General features: G+C 37.4%; 1 protein-coding gene across 5 annotated transcripts in view; it reads right to left on the bottom strand.

Moving 5' to 3' along the window:
• MLF1 (myeloid leukemia factor 1) overlaps positions 1 to 18,390 on the bottom strand; it is a 36,873-nt gene extending 18,483 nt beyond the window's left edge. Inside the window, exon 1 of one of the 5 annotated variants that reach the window (XM_039236035.1) lies at positions 17,884 to 18,390. In XM_039236035.1, the coding sequence (XP_039091966.1) occupies positions 17,884 to 18,101 (218 nt within the window). In that variant the 5' untranslated portion in view covers positions 18,102 to 18,390. Of the gene's footprint in view, positions 1 to 17,772; positions 17,858 to 17,883 lie in introns of those variants that run through there. The other 4 variants (XM_039236040.1, XM_039236036.1, XM_039236037.1 and 1 more) reach the window with 4 other exon arrangements.
• Positions 18,391 to 21,148: the final 2,758 nt, after the last annotated feature.

The following is a 21,148-nucleotide window of genomic DNA, read 5'->3' as shown; positions in this document are numbered from 1 at the left end:
GGTAAACTAATGAACTCACTAATTTATATGTGTAGTAGGCAGCCTCTGAGATGGCCCCCATGATCCCCTTTCCTTAAATATGGGCTAGATTTACTGACTTGCCTCTAACAGAATGTGGCTTCTGCTTGGGCACTATCTTAGCGTGATGACTCATTCCGGAGCAAGCAGCTGCTATCCTGTGAGACAGCCCTGTGGACAGGCGTACCTGGGTGAGCTTAGAAGCAGATTTTTGAGATCAGTCAACAACCACGTTAAAGAACTTGGAAGTAAATTCTCTACCAGTCAAGTCTTGAAATGACCACAGCCTTGACTCACAATTTGATGCAGCCTCCTAAGAATCCCTGAGTCAGAACCATATAGCTAAGCTGTTCCTGGATTTCTAACCAACAGAAATGATATAATAAAATGTTTGTTGTTTTAAGCTACTAAATTATAGCAGCAATAGATAAGTAATACCTATTACACATACCAAAGCACAGTGTATAACACATCTAAAACTGTCCTCATTCTAATTCTTCAATTTTATTGGTTTTTATCCAAAGACTATAAGAGAAAAGAATACGAATCTATAAAAATAGTTTGCTGGTTTGTTTTGGTATCGTGAGAAAATTTTTTTTAGATTTTCACCAAACTCTGAGACTATATGGGATGGTATGAATTAAAATATAAACTTCTACAAACCTCAGGAGAATGGGGTTTCTCAGACAGACAGGTGGTCTTACTCTAGAGCAGTTGAAACTGAGGCACAAGAAGCCCATGAAACTGTTGATTAGAAGACACAAGTCTATTAAAGCAGTTGTGCCAGAGGAAACCAACTCTGGTTTCAATGAACACCCTTTCTCCAATCAAAAGTCATGAAGGAAAAGCTTCAGAACTGCAGGTATTGACTGCAATGCAGATGCTTCTCAATGTGGCATGCACCCACATGAGTGAAAAATGGTAAACAACTCTCCCAAAAAATGGCAGAGAGACCATCTGATATACAGAATGGTTCAAATTCAATAAATGTTTATTGTGTATACTGAGTGTCAAGCACAGAGGGTGATTACTGGTCTAGAGTAATTTATGGTCTGACAGAAAAATGAGACCTACATGTTTTAAAATTAAGATTATAAAACTTGAATATTGTATCAGTTTAGCCAATGTAAGAAATTACCATAAATTTATTGATTTAAAACAAAAAATTCACTTTCTTACAATTCTGGAGGTCAGAAGCCCAGAATGGGTACTGCTTGGCCAGAATTAAAGTGTTGACAGGGCTGCATTCTTTCTACGGGCTCTAGGGGAAAATCTGTTTCTTTCTTGTCTCTTCAATCTTCTAGAAACTGCCCAAGTTCTCTGGCTTGTGGCCCTTTCTTTCAGTTTCCAAGCCAGCAACATAGCATCTTCAAATCCTTCTAACTTCTACATTTAAAGAACCCTTGTGATTAAATTGAGCCCATCTGGGTAATCCAGGTTAATCTCTTAAGGTTATTGTAAAGTGATTAATAACCTTAATTTCCTCTGTAACCTTAATTCCCCTTTGTCATGTAAAATAACATATTTATGAATTCTGGAGATTAGGACATGGACCTCTTTGGAGGGAGGGGAAATATTCTGCCTACTACAGATAGAGTCCTAAAGTCACATTATTTAAAACAACTTCCAACTGTTCCTCCTAGTCTGCATAAAATAGTGTTAGAAGATTGAAATGCTAGAAAATACAGCCTGTGATTAACGTGGCACTAGAATGATGAATGGATTTCTATGACCGATGATTATGATAGTAATAAAGAACATAAACGTAAATTATGACAAGTCAAAAGAGATCTTGAAAGCATCAGCTCCTGACAAAGTACACTCCAATGGCAGCATTCTCTCAGCACTAAATGGCCTAATTTGTACTTATTATTTCCTCTTATAATTCAAGGTGACTTTTGAGGTCCTTTCTTAAGACTGCTAAATGAGCACATGGGGGGCTCAGGCGGGTAAGCGGGTAAGCGTCTGACTCCGGCTCAGGTCATGATCTCGCGGTTCAGGAGTTTGAGCCCTGCATTGGGCTCTGTGCTGACAGCTCAGAGCCTGGAAGCTCGCTATGGATTCCGTGTCTCCATCTCTTTCTGCCTCTCCCTCACTAGTGCTCTGTTTCTCTCTCAATAAATGAACATTAAAAAAAATTTAAAAAGACTACTAAATGATCACAAAGTTAATTAAAAAAGTAAATAAGAACTTACTAAATCCATACCCATGAAAACTACTTTCTGTTCTTAATGTAGCAAAGTAAGTCATCTATTATACTTCCCCTCCCTACCAAACCCAATTCCTGATACTCTTTGAGCTACTGTCTTCTTCCCTTTAGCACTTAAAATATTCCTTCCAAGAGTCATCTATACTTGTATCCTTTACTTCCTGGTAGCTCATTCACTTTATTTATTTATTTATTTATTTATTTATTTATTTATTTATTTATTTATTTTTACAAATGCCTCCTTCCCTTCACTTCCACATTAAAACTCCAAGGATTCCCTCAACCTTCCAATTACTGAAACCCAAAGGTCGTTCCAATTCCTTGAATGCTCAGCAGCATCTCTAACTTTGGAGCTTGTTTATAAATGTCTCCTTTAAATTCTCCTTTGATCGATCATTTTCCTTCTCATCCTTGACAGAGGTTCCAGAAAGTCACAGATAACTGGTATGTCAAAATGTTTACAAGCTCAGCCTCGAAGCAGCTGGGTGGGACCTGAGCCTGCCAAAGCCACTGGCACTGGTGACTTCTGGCTTCCATCAGTCTTTCCTTCTTCTACCCCAAGGTGCTTTGCAAATATTTTCTAATTGTATATGACATTAAAATGTTGAAAAGTATTGTTTCCTAAAGACATACTGTCCCTGACTTATGATGGCTTGACTGATGATTTTTGGAATTACAATGGTGCTCATGAGAATGCTATGCAGTCAGAAGAAGCTGCACTTCAAATTTTTATCCTTTCCTGGTCTAGCAATACATGATACCATACTCTCTAGTGGTGCCAAGCAGCAGCAGCTTCAGCTCCCAGTCAGCCTGACCATCACGAAGGCAAACAACCCATACACAGTACCCATAAAACCATTCCATTTTTCATTTTCAGTATAGGATCAATAATTACATGAGATATTCAACAGTTTATTGTAAAATAGGCTTTATATTAGATGATTCTGCCCAACTGTAGGCTAATACAAGTGTTCTGAGCTAAGCTATGGTGCTCAGTGGGTTAGGTATATGAAATGCATTTTAAATTACACTATTTTCAATTTACAGTGGGTTTATCAGGATATAATTCTATTGTAAATTGAGGGAGACCTGTACTTTCTCTGGGCTTTACCCTTTATCCATTCTCGTTTTCTCTGGCTTTTGTGGGACTACTCTTTTAACTTGAACTTAACTTGATTCTTTAAAATCACAAGAGGTACTTATTAAAATGCAGATTCCTGAAACATACAACCAAGGATTTTTTATTTATATTATATCTGGGGCATGGCCCAATAATCTACATTTAAGCAAGCATTTCTATTAACCGTAATGTAGACATTCCAAGAACCTCACATGAATAAACACTAATCTATCCTCTTCAACTATTTTATCAGGAACTTCTAAGTTCAATTCTGCTTGTTTTGATACAAATGGTCTCCATTTATTTAACAAATATTTACTGAATACCTATGTAAAAGGCACTGTGCCAGGCAGTGGAGACAGAGCCCTGATCTTTGTGGGGCTAAAGCCGATTTTCAAATTCATACTGGCAAGAAGCTGTAATACTTTTCAAACTACTCAGTATTTCCAAAATAATGATAATTATTGGACACTTGCCTATTTCTATCCTAGTAAGTTTTTAACCTAACATTTCCAACACTTTTTCCTTAGCCTTTTTTCCTTGGTCTTTTTCCTTTCTTCCTCTTCATGTCTCTATTTCTATTAAAGGCACAGCCATTATTCTCCAAGTCATCCAAACTCAAAACGTCAGGAATGGGCTGGATGTTAATTGGTTTCCTTCCTTCCTCCTTCCCTCCCTCCCCCGCTTCCTTTCATCTGTCCTGTGCTGGCTTCAAGAGAGGAAAAGAGTAAACTCTGGTTCCAAGGGAAGAATAAAGAAGATGGCAAGTGCCATCAATCTCCCTCTACCAGGAAAAGTTGAGGTTGGTTTACTTCTTAATTACCATTACTTCTTGAATCTTACTATTTATTTTCTGGATTCTAACATCTATTAATTTGAGGACAGTAAATTTTTAGTAGTCATGTATAAATTTCTTTCACACTCAAACAATGGGCATCTGGGCATACAAATCTAGACCATTTCTCATCATTATTTTAAAGCTATTGCTTCATTATTTTCCTTACTTAGTGTTGTCTGATGACAATCTGGTTCTCATTCTTTCTAAAGGATCTATACTCTCTGGAAGGTCTATGATTCTTTACATATTTTTAATGTATCGAAATTACATTACTATTGGTCCTGATATAGAATTAAAAAAATATATCCCGTCAATCCTCAAATTTCCTTTTTCAATCTGTGTTATAAGGATTTCAGTCGTTTGCTAGTTTTAGAAATTGCTCTCAACATATTTCTTTGCATATTTGCTATCCTATCCATTCCTTCCTTGGAGAGCTTTGAACCCTCTGTGATTTTGTCCTGCATATTGGAAGAAATTTCTTATCTCAGTTTCCCAGGTTACTAGTCTTTGTGAAAATTCTCCTTAACTCATTTTTCTTTTCATTTTAAGATCAAAAATTTTAATTTCTGGTATCTCTGGTAAGTGTTTTTAAATGACTTGCACTGTCCTCTGACATCTCTAAAGCTTTTCACAATAAACCATTTCAACCTCTTTTCGATTGCCCTTCCACACTGCACACACTGGAAAGCTTAAGACTTGGGGTGCCTGGCCCTCCTACACTGTTGGTGGGAATGTAAACTGGTACAGCCCCTCTGGAAAACAGTGTGGAGGTTCCTCAGGAAACTAACAATAGAACTCCCCTAGGACCCAGCAATAGCACTGCTAGGAATTTACCCAAGGGATACAGAAATGCTGAGGCATAGGAGCACATGGACCCCAATGTTCATAGCAGCACTCTCCACAATAGCTAAAACATGGAAAGAGCCTAAGTGTCCATCAACAGATGAATGGATCAAGAAGATGTGGTTTATCTATACCATGGAATACTACATGGCAATGAGAAACAATGAAATCTGGCCATGTGTAGCAACATGGATGGACCTTGAGGGTGTTATGCTGAGCGAAATAAGTCAGGCAGAGAAGGACAAATATCATATGTTTGCACGTATAGGAGGATTAGGAGGAACTTGACGGAGGAACAAGGGGGAGAAGAAGGGCGGAAATGGTGGGGGAAAGGGAGAGAGGCAAACCATGAGAGACTCTTGAATGCTGACAAAAACTGAGGACTGATGGATGTGGGGGGGAGGGGGGATGGGCATGGAGGAGGGCACTTTGGGGATGAGCACTGAGTGTTATGTGGAAACTAATTTGACAATAAACTATTTGTAAAAAATAAATAAATAAATAAATAAATAAATAAATAAAAAGACAAAAAAAAAAAAAGACTTGGGGTGCCTGGGTGGTTTAGCTGGTAAGTGTCCAACTCTTGGTTTTGGCTCAGGTCATGATCTCATGGTTTGTGAGCTCTGAGCTGACAGCGTGGAGCCTATTTGGAATTCTCTCTCTGCTCCTCTCTTGTGCTCTCTCTCTCTTAAAATAAATAAATTGTATATGTATACGTATACGTATATGTATATGTATATGTACATATACATATATGAGAGCTTAAGACTTAATTTTGTAGGCTCTGGATTTAGGTTCTGCCAATTATGGGCATTTGAGAATTGAAAGGCAGACGTGCGGAAGGGTCTGTATGTATTATGCTTCTCTTTCTTGGTAAGCATGATCACAGAAGTACACGGTCTTTTGGCAGAAGTGTTAGCAGAACTCCAAGTGTCTGATCACTAGAGTTTATGGGTATTAGGGAACAGGAAAGGGAAATCCATTTTGCTGGTATGGATCCCAGAAGGTACACCATGGCTTTGGAGCCAGCAGCTTCCCAATTCAATAATTCCTAATGGGAGAATTGGCTATTACTCCCCTGGTGGTCTAGATCTCTGACATGGCTTTGGGAGTCATTCTTGAAAATTCAATCTAGAGCCTGTTTCTTAAGCCATCACAACGCTTCTCTTAGCTGTTTAATGTCCTATAATAAACTCTTCCCTAAAGGTTCTTCCTAAAGTCACTAAATTTGTTTTCTGCAACTGAACTAAGGTAGGTAGGCAGGTTTACTTTCATCAGCTTTAATCCCATTCCAGCACTTCTAAGTAGTATTGACTACTCAAACTATTTTATCATTTTTCTTTTAGGTACTCTTCACTATCTTCTTTTATACTTTCGTTCCTTCAAAAAGAAGGCGTAGGTTACTATTATTGAGAGTCAAAGGAGACATTTTTTAAAAATCATGTTAAAAATAGTCTTGTTATTTGTGAAATCCCTCTTCATAAGCATAGACTATTGGAAACAAAATAACATAAAGAAAATATTGTTTGTCTTTTCTGCTAGATTAAAAACTTCTTGAGGAAAAGGAACAGATCTCTCTTGTTCACTCCATGTCAAAATTATCTAACCCACAGAGGTTTCTTTACTGATGGAACAATAAATAAAAAAGGATAAGACAGCATTGAATGTGTAGATTGCTTTGGGTAGTATTGACATTTTGACAATATTTATTCTTCCAATCCAGGAGCGTGGAATGTTCTACCATTTCTTGGTGTCTTCTTCAGTTTCCTTCATAAGCTACCAATTTGATAATAAAGTATATTTTTAAAAAAGGATAGGGGAAGAGTCATTAAAAAACTTTTCAGCACTTCTAAAAAGGATTTAAATGGAATATTATTCTACCTTTCAAAGAGCAAGGCAGGGGTACCTCGGTGGCTCAGTCGGTTAAGTGTCTGACTTTGACTCAGGTCATGATCTCATGGTTGGTAGGTTCGAGCCCCGCATCGGGCTCTGTGCTGACTGCCAGCTCAGAGCCTGGAACTTGTTTCAGATTCTCTATCTCCTTCTTTCTCTGACCCTCCCCTGCTCATGCTCTCTCTCTCTCAGAAATAAATAAAACATTTAAAAAATTAAAAAAATAAAAGAGCAAGGCAGATGTTTATGTGCTGACATGGAAGGATTAGCAAGATATATAGTATAGCTCAATTTGTATAAAAAGTATATGTATATATGCTTATCAATGTATAGAGTATATCCCTGGGAAGCTATGCAACAAACTGGTCACAGTGGCTGCATACAGGGAGGGTAACAAAGGGCCAGAGGTGAGAGGGAGTCTATTTTTTTTTTTTTCTGGTTTCAATAAGCCATGTTATTGATGTATAGCACATACAGAAAAATGCAGATCATAAGCCTACAATTTACTGAGTTTTTTCGCCATCTTAACCATCTTTTAAATGCACAGTTTAGTGTTAAGTATATTCATATTGTGTGGAAGTCTTTTAACCATGTACTCTTCTATACATTTTGAGTTTTGGCCATAAGGATGTATTACATATTCCAAAAACACCTTTTTGAAAATGTAAAGCACCTTGATACTTTATAAAATAAGGTATTAATTACCAAATGTTGGATGTTACTGAATTTTAAGATTTAAAAAGTTTTAAAAAGTCTTATAGTGCATACATATGGAAAATTGATATGAGGAAAGACTTCTGTAATTCCAAATCAAATGAAAATGTTCACACTCCAGTCTGTATGTGTTTTTCTTTCTTAATAGTAATAAAGCTTATCTCTTGGCAAATCCCACTAAAATGCTGTAAAATAAAGTATGCCAATTTATCTTATTCTGTGAAAACCCTAAAGTATATTAGCTTGTCCAAGTTTGAGGTGAGATGCTACTAAATTTTATGTTTAATAAATTAATATTTCCCAGCTGTTATTAATTATGCATTAGTTTTAAAATTATGCTAAGGCAGAAACTGTACTCCAAAAACAGTATGTAGTTCTGATGCCTTGTTGCCTTAATTAAATTTGGGACATAATTCCTGAAAAATAAATGTAGAAATTTGTTACATAGAATGTTTTGAATGATTGATTCTACTATATATGGTGCAAAGGTGAGTGTTTTTAACTTATCTAAAGGATTTTTTTTTTTAGTTACTGTGCTTAAGTAAACTAGATCACTGCTTTGCAGTTCAGAAACACATCTCAGCAATGAAATTTTACCAAAATTAAAGGACAAGGTGTCAATACCCAATGAATCACACTTTAATCTTCACAGAATGTAGTGTCGTTGCCCAGGTACACTTGATAATATTACAAAGTATTAAAAAATGAAAAGATGAAGGGTGTCTGGCTGGCTCAGTTGGTAGAGTGTGTGACTCTTCATCTTAGGGTTAAGTTTGAGCCCCACATTGGGTTAGAGATTACTTAAAAATATAATCTTAAAAATAAATAAATAAATAAATAAATGTTTTCTACATAAATCTAATAGATAGGAAGGCTATATATGAGAGTGTTTCCAGACTGTTTTATTCTTCAGATCTGTTTATTCTTGCCCAATATCAAATGACTAGAGAAACTGTTGAACAGAAAAATATAGTGAATAATGACTTAAATAGCAGATCCTCTGCATACCTGACCAACGTGATAATTTCCAAGCATCTCCGCATTAGGACAACTGCTGGTCTGGATGACTGAGAACCACTTTATAAAACATGTCTGACAAATCCATATTCTAAAAAAATTGTAACATGTCAGTACTCTTACTTTTCCATTTACTCTCCGGCCATAACTCTCTTGTCCTGTACATAACAATCCACTTGGGAACACTGCTCTACTTTCCAGTCTCTTCCCTGCTCACTGACAAAGTTTATGCAAAGTCCTAAAAGGAAAGTGCTCTCTCCAGTGTCTACAGGTTGGGGATACTCTTAATGCAACAGAATACAAAAATTTCTACAGGAAAATTAAATTATTCTTAACCAGATTGGTAAATGAATCTTTCAGGATGAATAGTCACTTTAGATAAATGATGGGTAGTAATTAAAAAACACAGGTGTACCAAATTCACTCAGGAAGTAAAATAAAATTAGGACCCCAGACATTAGCTTTATTTAATAGTATACATATTACACCCTTTCCAGACTCTAACATAATAAGAAGCAAACAAGTAAAGATATCATGCATACAATGCAGAAAAATATCATAAATAAGGCCATTTTTCCATGAATTGTGCCATTTTTAGTTTGGGATTTCTGTCTTATTGATAAAAGTGACAGGCACAGAAAATTTAAGAGACTACTATTCCTAAATTTTCTACCTGCTAAAGATTTCAGAATCACTATTTTAATAGTATAGGCAAGTAGCATTATAAGGAAGTTGTAACACTTTAAAAATTAAATGGATCAATTGCACCAATGAGCACCTTAGGTTTTAACACACTGGAGGGCAGAAAGGGAGTTGTTTTATGCTTCACAAAACAAGATATGAAGATCAAGTTAAGTTTATAATTAAAGAATCAGAATTTGGTGTCTGGATCTCCCACTTTTTACTTGAAAGAACAGAGTTTCAAGTAGTTCTAAGACCCATAAATGAGTTGTCTAAGAAACAATTTTCTAATTCTTAGCTCAAAATCTAATTATTCCAAAATATTTTATATCTAGATGATACTTAATGCCAGGTGATACCAAGCAACTGGAATTATTTCAAATTTTATTACATGTGATAAGATACCGTGTTTATGTAAGATGACTGTATTTTTCAGAAATGTATTTCTAAATACATAGATGGGGTTAGATGACAAGAAATCTGAAATTTGCTTTAAAATACATTAGAGACCATAGCAGCAATAGAAACATATAAAGCAGGTAAAAATTTTGAAATTCTAGGTGACAGATACACAGTATTGTTTTTTAAGGCTTTTTTTTTTTTTAGGTTTATTTATTTTGAGAGAGAGAGTGAGCAGGACAGGGGCAGAGAGAGAGAATCCCAAGCAGGCTCCACTCCACACTGTCAGCACAAAGCCCATCAGGGGGCTCGATCCCATGAAGCATACATGATCATGACCGAAGTCAAAATCAAGAGTCTGATGCTTAACCAACTGAGCCACAACACACGGTACTGTTATACTTCTGTAGTATATGTTTGAAATTTTTCATTAAAAAAATCCTAGAAGAACAACAACAAAAAAAATAGAACTATGTGGAGTTAAAGGATTTCATACCACTTGATGTTTTAAAGTAGATGATCCAAAAGACAGTCCTTTTGCTTAGAGCTCTATATTCACTGGAAATTTACAGCTTAGAATATGGGTACATGTGTAGCAATTAAAATATTCATTCTTCTTAATATGCAGTCACTTGAGAAAACCAGTCAACTTTTCCTTTAGATATGTGGATAAGCTTGAACTGCAATGAAGAAAAATACTTCAGGGCGCCTGGCTAGCTCAGTTGGTTGAAAGTTTGACTCCTCATTTTGGCTCAGGTCATGATCTTGTGGTTCGTGGAATTGAGCCCCACCGTAGGGCTCTTTGCAGACAGCACGGAGCCTACTTGCGATTCTCTCTCCCTCTCTCTCTCTCTATCCCTCCCACTCACGTGTGCACATGCTCTCTCAAAATAAACTTAAAAAAAAAGAAAAGAAAAATATTTCAAAGAATACTAGATTTTGTTCTGTGCATAACTGAGTATTTAACAGCTATTATTTTCCTATTGAAACAAAATTTAGTAAGATTATTCCTGCTGCATTATAATTGGGCAACAAATTCAACAACTAGATGTGGCTCATTTAATATGTTGTTCATTTAATATGTTGCCCAGGTGTCTCTTTATTTAAATAAAGTAGGTATATTTATATACAGAACAACTGTTAAAAAATCATCTTTATTTTTTGAGTGACATGAACAAAAGGCTGCCTGTTGGAAAAAGCATTAAGACATAATTGGGCTCACAGTCTGGCTCTTGCACCTGTCGGAACCATTCAGGAAGAACTCTGCATGGGCCCTCCCTGAAGTGAGTTCAATTCTTGTCTACCCAGAACAGGAGCTGCTCAGAGAGAAGACTTTAAAAGTTCTCTTGTTCAACCTTAAATTCTTTTTTATTAAAGCCAAAATCTCTTGTGGTAGCAAGGAGCTATTTTATGATTTTAAAATTTAACCTAATGCAGAGTTTGTTCTCTCATGTGAGAAGTCAATTGCTTTTATATTTTTCTACCTATTCATATTATTCTCTTGAAAATTGATGATTCATTCTAGGAAAATAAATTGGAAATACAATGAAGCCTTGTAAAGTTCATATATTACAAACTAGTCATTTCATATACATATACTAATCTAAAGTAATAATATGAAACGTAGTCAAAGATTTATATGAAGGGGCACCCGGGTGGCTCAGTTGGTTGAGTGTCTAACTCTTGATTTCAGCTCATATCATGATCCCAGAGTCATGGGATTGAGCCCCATGTTGGGCTTCATGCTGAGTATGGAGCATGCTTGAAATTCTCTCTCTCTCTCTCTCTCTCCCCCCCCAAACAGCCCCTCACTGCACCTCTCCCCAACTTGCACTCTCTCTAAAATAAAATTTTAAAAATATTCTTTGTCCATCCACAGGATGCAATACTTTGCAGACACTAAATTCATGCTTTAGAGAATATCTAAAGACCAGGAAAATGATTGTGGTATATGCTGAGGAAAAACAGTGTACTTAGAGGACCATAAAGCTTTGTTCTAATATTGGAAAATATTTTTCATATATGGAAAATGGAAATGAAATACACCAAAATGATAGCAGCTAAACTCTTGGTTGCATGATTTCTTTCACCAAACTTTCTTTTTTTTTTTTTTCCCCCATGGCTCAAACAATTAGAAATTTATTTTTCTCCCATATAGAAGTCTCTAGGTACACAAGCCAAGTTGGAACTTTAGCTCTAAAAGTCCTCTTGGGATCATGTCCTTCTACTCTTTCACCAAACTTTCTATAGTTTTCAGATTTTCATGAGGATTCATTTTCATTTAAATAAGAAAAAATTTACTTATGCTATTATGATGGTCATACTACCTTTTTTAAGATTGCTGACACAAATCACAACCAAACAGAATGATGTTTGTCACCAAACGTACTCTTTGTACTCCATATTATTTACCTATCACAAGCTAGGAAAAGTAAATTTTTGCCCCCTGACCAAAACTGCCTTAACTCTTAGATTGGGAATAATTTCAACATAAAAGTGTTCTTTTTAAAAAATTTTTATTATTATTATTTTTTTCAATTTCTGAGAGATAGAGAGAGAGAGACAGTGTGAGCAGGGGAGGGTCAGAGAGAGAGGGAGACACAGAAGCAGGCTCCAGGCTCTGAGCTGGCAGTCAGCAGAGAGCCCAACGCAGGGCTCGAACCCACGAACTGTGAGATCATGACCTGAGCTGAAGTCGGACACTTAACCTACTGAGCCACCCAGGCGCCCCTAAAAAGTTTTTATTTTTAAGAGATACTATGTTTTACTTCAAAATAAGTTCCTGTTTCTAAGACTCTCTCTTAAGAGTCTTAAAAATAGGAATACATAGGGGCGCCTGGGTGGCTTAGTCGGTTAAGCATCCGATTTTCGCTTAGGTCATGATCTTGCGGTTCATGGGTTCGAACCCCGCGTCGGGCTCTGTGCTGACTGCCAGCTCAGAGCCTGGAGCCTATTTCAGAGTCTGTATCTCCCTCTCTTTCTGACCCTCCCCTGCTCATGCTGTCTCTCTCTCTCTCCTAGAAATAAATTAAAAAAAAAAAAAAAGGAATATATAGAGGTGCCTGAGTGGTTCAGTCGGTTGAACGTCCAACTTCGGCTCAGGTCATGATCTCACGGTTTGTGGGTTCAAGCCCCACATCAAGCTCTGTGCTGACAGTTCAGAGCCTGGAGCCTGTTTCAGATTCTGTGTCTCCTTCTCTCTCTGCCCCTCTCCCACTCGCACTCTGTCTTACTCTCTCAAAAATAAATAAAATGTAAAAAAAAAAAAATTTAAAAAATAGGAATATATACATATATATAATTTGGCCAGTGAGAATTTTATTTGGTCAATACAATAACAGAGTAAAAAAGAATATATTTTTATTTATAACATAAGGGTCTCAATAATTGGCATTGCAGTTCCATTCATTAAGGGAAATTCCTTCCTTCCACTATATACAGTGGTGGCAAAAAACTTACCAGCAGATTGTTACAGCTCCCTTGATAATAAAGAAATGTTCCCTAGTTCCAATGAGGTATACAGGTCCATAAAGAAAATATGGATCAAGTGATCCAAGTTTTAACACTAGAAATAATGCATATTACATTCAAAAGAGAATCTTGAGAGTACAGGCTATGACTTCTACAAATTTATAATAGAGTCCACAGCATTAGGCATATAACAGAAACCTAAGAAATATTTGAAGAATGAATTACATTTCCATAGGCAATTCTTTATTTCCCCACCTGTTTAGAAGCACCAATTAAAATGGTGATGTGCTAGAAGCCTTCGATATTAAAAGGGTTGTAGGAATGACCCTCCCATCCTGTAAGTACTCTGCTACGTCTGTGTGGATTTGTATAATGTTCGCTGATAAAACTAAGCATTATGATAGGATTAGATACTACCAAATGCCATTCCTTGGCCCAGCAACTATGTCATAATTATGCTGTACTCCTTGGCTCCTAATTCAATGGTTTATACTTCATGAACCACAGAATGCCCCAAAAGTCTACCTTAGAAATTCTTTCAGTTCAAGGCTCAGAGTGTCTCATTCCACCAAATATGACCTTAATCTTGAAGTTCATTTATAAGAAATATCTATACTAAAATATTTCTGAGAACAAATTTTTAGGTACTAAAAATCACAATAGCTGTTAGGTGTCTTAACATAAAATGGGATCCTGAAAATCAAAACCTTAAATTTTAGCTGAGTACTCTCAAGCTGCTTTTTATTAAATGATTAAAATTGGAGGCTCATGTGACAGAATACTAATTAGCACCAAATTATATCATCTTGATGAAGACCCTACCTCAGACTTTAAGTCTGAAAACAAATATGTGAGTAACCCAAACATTCATTGTTCACATAAGCTTATTTAGAAAGGTGATTTTGTTTTATTACCTGTTTTATGATAATATTCTTAATCAAGAATATATCAGTCAAGACCTGTTTTGTACATGGAATATATTCACTTTTAACTCAGTGACTAAGTCAAAGCCGGTGTTGGGGCGCCTGGGTGGCTCAGCTGGTTAAGCAGCCAGCTCTTGGTTTTAGCTTCGGTAATGGTCTCACAGTTCGTGAGTTTGAGCCCCACATCAGACTCCATGCTGACAGCATAGAATCTGTTTAGGATTCTCTCTCTCTCTCCCTCTCTCTCTGCTCCTCCCTTGCTCATGTGTGCTAACTCTTGCTCAAAAATAAATAAACATTAAAAAGAAAAAGTCAAAACTAGTGTCCTTCAACTACCTCCAAAGAGCAAATTAAGAAAAAAAAATTTATTTAATGAGATTATAGATATGTAAGTTTTAGCTCTTGCTGAAAGCAAAGAGATGGAAAAAGTAACATCCTGTGAATGTATGTAGGGGTTCTTTTACCAAAGACTGGCCATAACATATATGGTGCCCTTCAGGAAAGGCTAACTATTTATAACTAAAAATAAGGCTAATAGACTTGTCAACCTGCTTCTGAGCCTTTAACATCTAATAGCTGATATGTGGTAACATAGCTATTTGTAGACTTTCATGATCAGAATTTCATTTCTGTAGCTCAGAAGATTCAAAGTTCATGTTTCTACACAGTGTAGATCTATATACCAGATATATGTAAACTTTTGTACTAAATAATCAATGATTTTAGGATAGAGTATAGATGCCAAAACCATCTGAACATCAAATTAATTTTCTGTCCACACATATGTATTTCTACTTCTTCTTAAGCAAACATAAATGAGAAGGGAAAGTGGTATTCTTGAGTAAATGCATGCCAGAAGTGCCAACTGTTAGCTTTTGTTTTGACCCAAATTATAAGTATTATTTACTTAAGAAGGTACAGCAATTTTCACTGAATTTCAGTTCTGTAACATCAACTATGCCTCCCCAAAGTTCCAAATATATAATAAAACACTAAACTTCAACCTATCACGTTTAAAGTTTCCTTCTATTTTTCTCATGAAACATTTAAAATGCAACATTTAAAGTAAACATTGAAAATGAACATATTTGGGGGTGCCTGGGTGGCTCAGTCAGTTAAGCGTCTGGCTCTTGATTTCAACTCAGATCATGATCTCAGGGTCATGAGATTAAGCCCTGTGTCAGGCTTCATGCTGGGCGTGGAGTCTGCTTAATATTCTCTTTCTCTACCCCCACCACCCACACATGCACTCTCTGTTGTGCTCTCTCTAAAAAATAAAAAAATTTTAAAAATCAAAATGAACATATTTGAATTCAAGACTATAGATTTTAATTGTTTTTTTACTCAAATCTTTTAAACATCTGACAATTTACCAGTTTCAAATTATTTAATAATTCTAATTTTATATCCAAAAAGTACTTTTTGTATGCCCACTTTTGAATAATTAGTAAATTAGAGAGTGTGCTTATATTGATATCCTTGGTACTGAACTAATGGTTATTTAGACAATGGTAGTTTTCAAATTAGGGAGTGTCAACAACAACAACAGCATATGTTGAATGCAAAATACTTTCAGCAATCAACTAAATACCAGATTAACTACAAAACAGTGTAAAAGGACACCAGATTATCATTAAACAATACTTACTGAATACTTTCTAGATGTCAGACATGCAATTAGCAACAAAGGACCCCAATGACACATAATGTTAGCAACAGGGCTAATATACAAAAGATGGTGGGGCATAGAACTCTTCTGTGTTCTTGAAGGTCAGTGGATGATTTGATAAGGAGTCTGCCACCTGTATGAATTCCTTATGTTTGTCTTACAGTAAGTAATGGATACTCATTTTGTTTGGGGTTGAGGTCCAGGGGATGTGTCAAATGACAGATTACTTGAAATAAATAGGAACTCACGTTCTCTTTCTTCTTTACCCCCCCCCATTATGTTTACTCTCTATATAGTTAAATGTGGAGCAATGAAATTATAAGCATGCATCTGTTTTATAAAGTTAATTACGATAGTTTTATCCTAAGTTTATATGAAATGGCTGCGTGCATTTGAAGAAGTCTATGGAGAGTGATAACTGATGGTCCTTTCCATCCTAAGCATGAAGAAGAGTGTTCTTTGATGTATGCCTACTATTTGTGACTTGTTACTATTTCTGACCCTGACTCTTGGGTTCACTGCTTTTGCTCAGTTACCCAAGAGTTTAAATTACACTTTTGCTAGACGTTTTAAAGAAGGTACTAATTATACACTCATGGTTTAGTTAAGGCCATTACTGTTTTTGATATAATCAAGGACATCATGCAACACAAAAGTTGTCTATCATAATCTTCTTAACTATTACCCACTGTACTGCTGTTACCATTACATAAGAACCATTTCAACAGCTCAACTAATCTGTGGATATATTTAGTCCCTATTCTCAGGGGCTTTTAAAAGAGCAAATCATAATACAGCACGAAATTTAAAATTTGTTAAAATGACATTAATTGTGAATTTGCCTGAATCCATACATTCCTTAAATGTAATGAACAACCTTTAGAATAAAATGTTAACCATTATATTTTTCTATGTTAATCATGCCATCTTTGTTTTACCATTAATTACTTTTTCAATTATTATTTTATGTTATTTGGTTTAAAATATTACTAACACATTTAAGCCAACATGATATATTTTTTAAAAAAACAATCTATGCAGTAAATTGTTAACATTTTAAACTTTTAAAAAATGTCTCCAAGTTGCATAGATAATTTAACTGATAAAAATAAATTAGGACACCAAGTCAAAACTCAAACTGGCAAACACTTGGGCAAAAAAGTATCACAAATCTTCCTGTCTTGGGAATCCAAGTGTTATCACTTTTATATACTCGACAAAGGAGGAACTAAAAAAACCTCCCACAGGCAACCCACCACCCCCAAGAAAACTAGATTATATAATGAAGCAACTAATTAAGTTCTGGAGGCCTTCTTCCTAAGGCATCACATTAATTCACTTGGGACTGTCCACAGGGGTGATATTTGTTTACCTGAGGTGTTAAATGCACCCTCTGCTTCCCTGCCCTATTTGCACTTTTGATAGAAAAAAGGAGTCCCTTTACACAAGGCTAGCTTTGTGACAAAGCAAGCAAAGAAAACAAACAGAGCACATGGCAACTTCCAACCACTTCGAGGTGAGTGACTGCCCCGCTCTCCAACTTTCTTGTGCTCTCATAAACACACAGTGTGAAGAATGCTGTTGTAAAAATGTTTCCCTTTTCCAACAGTTGTCATAAGACATTTCCTGTCCCTCACTTGGGGTTGAAACAGGTGAGGAAAGGGTCCTCTAAGCAAAGTTCTCACCAGAAATTCCACCTGGATGGCAGTTACCGTCACCAGCAAAGCTCTGCGGCTGCGAAGCCCGCGCCCGGGATGGAGCGCCGGGGGAGGGCTCACACCTCTCCCCGCCTCACGCCCAAATCCTCCTCTCCCTTCCCTCGCACGCCCCCAAGTCCTCTCTCCCCCCACGCCCCCCAATCTTCTCCACCCCCAATCCTTCTGTTCCCAATCTCCCACACCCCTAAATTCTCCCCTCCCTTCCCACTCACGCCCTCGAGTCCTTTTCTCGTCCAAACCGCCTCCTGAAGTTACTCACAATCCCTCTCGTCCTCTTCAGAGTTTTAACTCGCTCTTTTCCCTTAAAATAGCTCCCTTCAAGATCCCCGAATCCCCGCGCGACCGCGGGCTCCCGGCCCCCGACACTCACGAGAAGAAGGGATCATCCTCAAAGCTGCTGCTCAGCATCCCGAACATCCTGGCTCTGTCACGCGCGGCGGCGGGGGACGCGGACAGATTGGAAAACGATGTAACTCGCCGCGGCCGCGACGCGAGCCAGCCTTCCCCACGCAGTCGACGCTTCCCTCCGGGCTGCGAAGGCGGTGCCCGCCGGGAAAGGCGGTCCGTGAGGCCGAACTGCTTTCCCATTGGACACTACTCTCTGACGTCACCAAAACGAGGCGTGGAACAATGTGCCATGGCAACTGCAGTCAACACTGGAGGCGAGAGGTTTGGCTTCCGGCCAGTCAGGCAGCCCTTCATGAAGACTCCCTAGGGACGAGATAGCTTGTTCCCTGGTCTGCAGGAACACGAAATTTAGACCACCCTCTGTGTGACCTTGGGCAAATCGTCCTAGGCATTTGGGCTGGGTGGCTTCCAAAGATCCCTCCACTTGCTGCATTTTGTGATCCACAAGGAGAGTCTTCTAACGAGACACTCTGTGGTAGGTGGTCAAAAGCTGTGCACAAATGAGAAAAAAATGTGCAACAAGTTTCTGAGTGCAGTTACTAAATAATGTACTCAGTGCTTGAAGAAATGACACATCAAATGTCAAAAATTTGTGTGCCTTTTGTGAGTCTAAAACTCAAAGCGATGTTTCCCAAAATGGGAATGCTTAAGTTATATGTAAGATAATGTTATTTCCAAACAAGATGAAAGGGTTGCTCTCATTCTGGTCCTCTTTCCAGTCTCCATTTCAAGGCACAAGTCTCACTCTGCTGCTCACAAGTCTTTACCACTTCTCCGGCATTCTTTAACCTAACAGAGTAGTCTCAGTCATAAGGCCTGCAGCAAGCCCCCGTTCCAACTAAAATTCCATTACTGTATAGTTTTGTTTTAACTCTATCTATCTGTGAGCCTTCTGATTATAGCAAGCGAAAATGGTTTTCAATTTAAAGCAGTACTCTACATTAATAGCTAGTCTCTACAAATGTAAGTGAAAAAGTGAGTTAATTTAAAGACATAGTAGAGGTGGGATTCGGACCTGGTGCAGCAGGATATAGGGCAGTGGTACTCACTGAATTTTGGAAAACACTTCCCTGAGAGCTTCCACTAGTCTAAAGGCAGGTGGAGGAGAAGTTGGAAGAAAGAGAGGACATTAAGGAAAGAGAAGAATGATAAGAGTATAAGATGAAATGCACCTTGCATGTCCACCTTAAATACAGTAGGCTCGCCTGCCTCTTTAGGGGGCTGTTCTGTGGAGACAGAGGGCCATCCAGGATGCCACAGGGCCTCCTGGGATCAGGCCAGAGAGGTGGCAATCTTCCAGCACGAAGAAGCATGCAGGACCTGATTTGGAGGTGGCAGGAGTACTCAGAGGTTATTTTGGGAGCTGGAAATTTAATCCTCTGGACTTCTTACCTCCCCACCTTTAGCCAAGTCCACTGGCAGCCTCCTTTTCCTGAGACTGGTGGTGTGAGGTAGGACAGATTTTACACTGTCCAAGTTAAGATAGCATAGCCTTTCCAGGAAGAGGATATTTTCTTCTCCTCTGGCCTCAGAATGAAGTTCAAAGAGCATATACATGTTAGGGATTTTATAAATGAGTTTCAAGGTTAAAACAATGTTTTAGAAGACTTGAAATTATTTTCTCTTTAAAATAGTGCAACCCAAGACGTGAAGGAGGGCCAAATTTTTAAAAATATAGAAACAAAAATCCCTTTAAATGAAATTGGATAATTACTGGCGATAAATGATAGTATTAAAATAGTTTTGGATTAAAGTCAAATAAAGCAACTTGAAGGAAAAATTTCTCCCTTGTTCCCATTGGGGTTTTCCTTAGACCCACATTGTTAAAACGTGAAAGCTTTATTCTAGGCACAGGTTAGTGACAGTTACCTGGAGATCTGAAAAACAATTTGGGCCTTATAGCAAACGCTAATAATAATAATAATAATAATAATAATAATGCAGGAGAGTTCAAACTGAAGAGACCTCATAGTTTCAGACCTGATGGGTAAGAGATGGGAGATGAAAGTAGAGGTAGGAAAGAATGAATATCTTAACAGAGAGCAGTAGAGCTGCAGAGCAGGATTACATTATATAATCCTGCAGAGCAGGATTCTATTTATTGATTGTGTGCCAGGCACTGTAGTAAGTGCTTCATGTGCGTTGACTCAATGAATCCTCACAAGATTTTTGTGGAGTAGAGATGGTTTTTATATTGAGTTATAAGTGATGCAACCAAGACACAGAGAGGCTAAGTAAATCGCCAAAATTCACACAGCCAGTTATTAAACAGGGATGGATGCTTGGCACTTTCCCTGGTGTGGCAGGTTGCGTGGAATGTGGGTGATAGGTCACACTGAAAGACGCAGGATGAAAGCAGGTAATCATTTCTCAAAATCATGCTGACAAACTAAATAGTGGGTCCAAACTAAAAAGCATAAAATTCAGTAGGAATATATTTAAACCAACAATTCAATTTTTACAAATATTTATTGAGGGCCTACCTTGTGTTAGGCACTGTTCTAGACACTAAGGCGTTGGAGAACAAAACAGACAAAAATCCCTGTCCTGGAATTTATATTCTTGTAAGAGCAGAACAAAAATAAATGGCATAGAAAGTAGTATGTTAAAAGGTGATAGGTGTTGGGGGTGGGGAACTGAGCAGCGTAAGGGGATGGACTTGTGAATTTTGAATGGGGATTTCTGTGTAGGCCTCATGAAGAAGGTAAATCTGAGCAGACTCACTGGAGGAAAATGGACATCAGAAGAACCCTCTAGGCCTATACAAAGGTCCTGAGGTTGCATGTATATATAACATGAGGTAGCCTGGTATATACAATGTACAGTCTATTCATATGTCCTGAAATTTACCTTCAGAGGAATGAGATGAGCAAAGTAAAGCAAAAATTATGTTTTGGGATAATAGCTCCTGTTTATACTTCCTATGTTCCAGGCACTGCATTAAATTCTTTACATACATTTTCTCATTTAAGCCTTCAGCAATCCTGTGTGCTAAGATGTTTATACCCATATTACATGTGGAAAAGCTAAGACACAGAAATTTGGTGAAAATCCAGTCAGTTCAAATCCAGATTAGTCCAACCCCAAAGCTTATATTCTTGCCACCATCCTACTTTGCCTCCCATAAAAAATTAATCATTTGCTGAGCACTTCTATGTACATACATAATCTTTAACCACACTACAACTTATGTTATTTAACAACGACCAATTATATACCAGGCACTA

The sequence above is a fragment of the Hyaena hyaena genome, unplaced genomic scaffold (genome assembly GCF_003009895.1).
Source record: "Hyaena hyaena isolate Hyena2069 unplaced genomic scaffold, ASM300989v1 scaffold_105, whole genome shotgun sequence".
NCBI lineage: Eukaryota > Metazoa > Chordata > Mammalia > Carnivora > Hyaenidae > Hyaena > Hyaena hyaena.
Note: the sequence above shows the minus strand (reverse complement) of the source record. Positions and strands in the feature narration are given on the sequence as shown.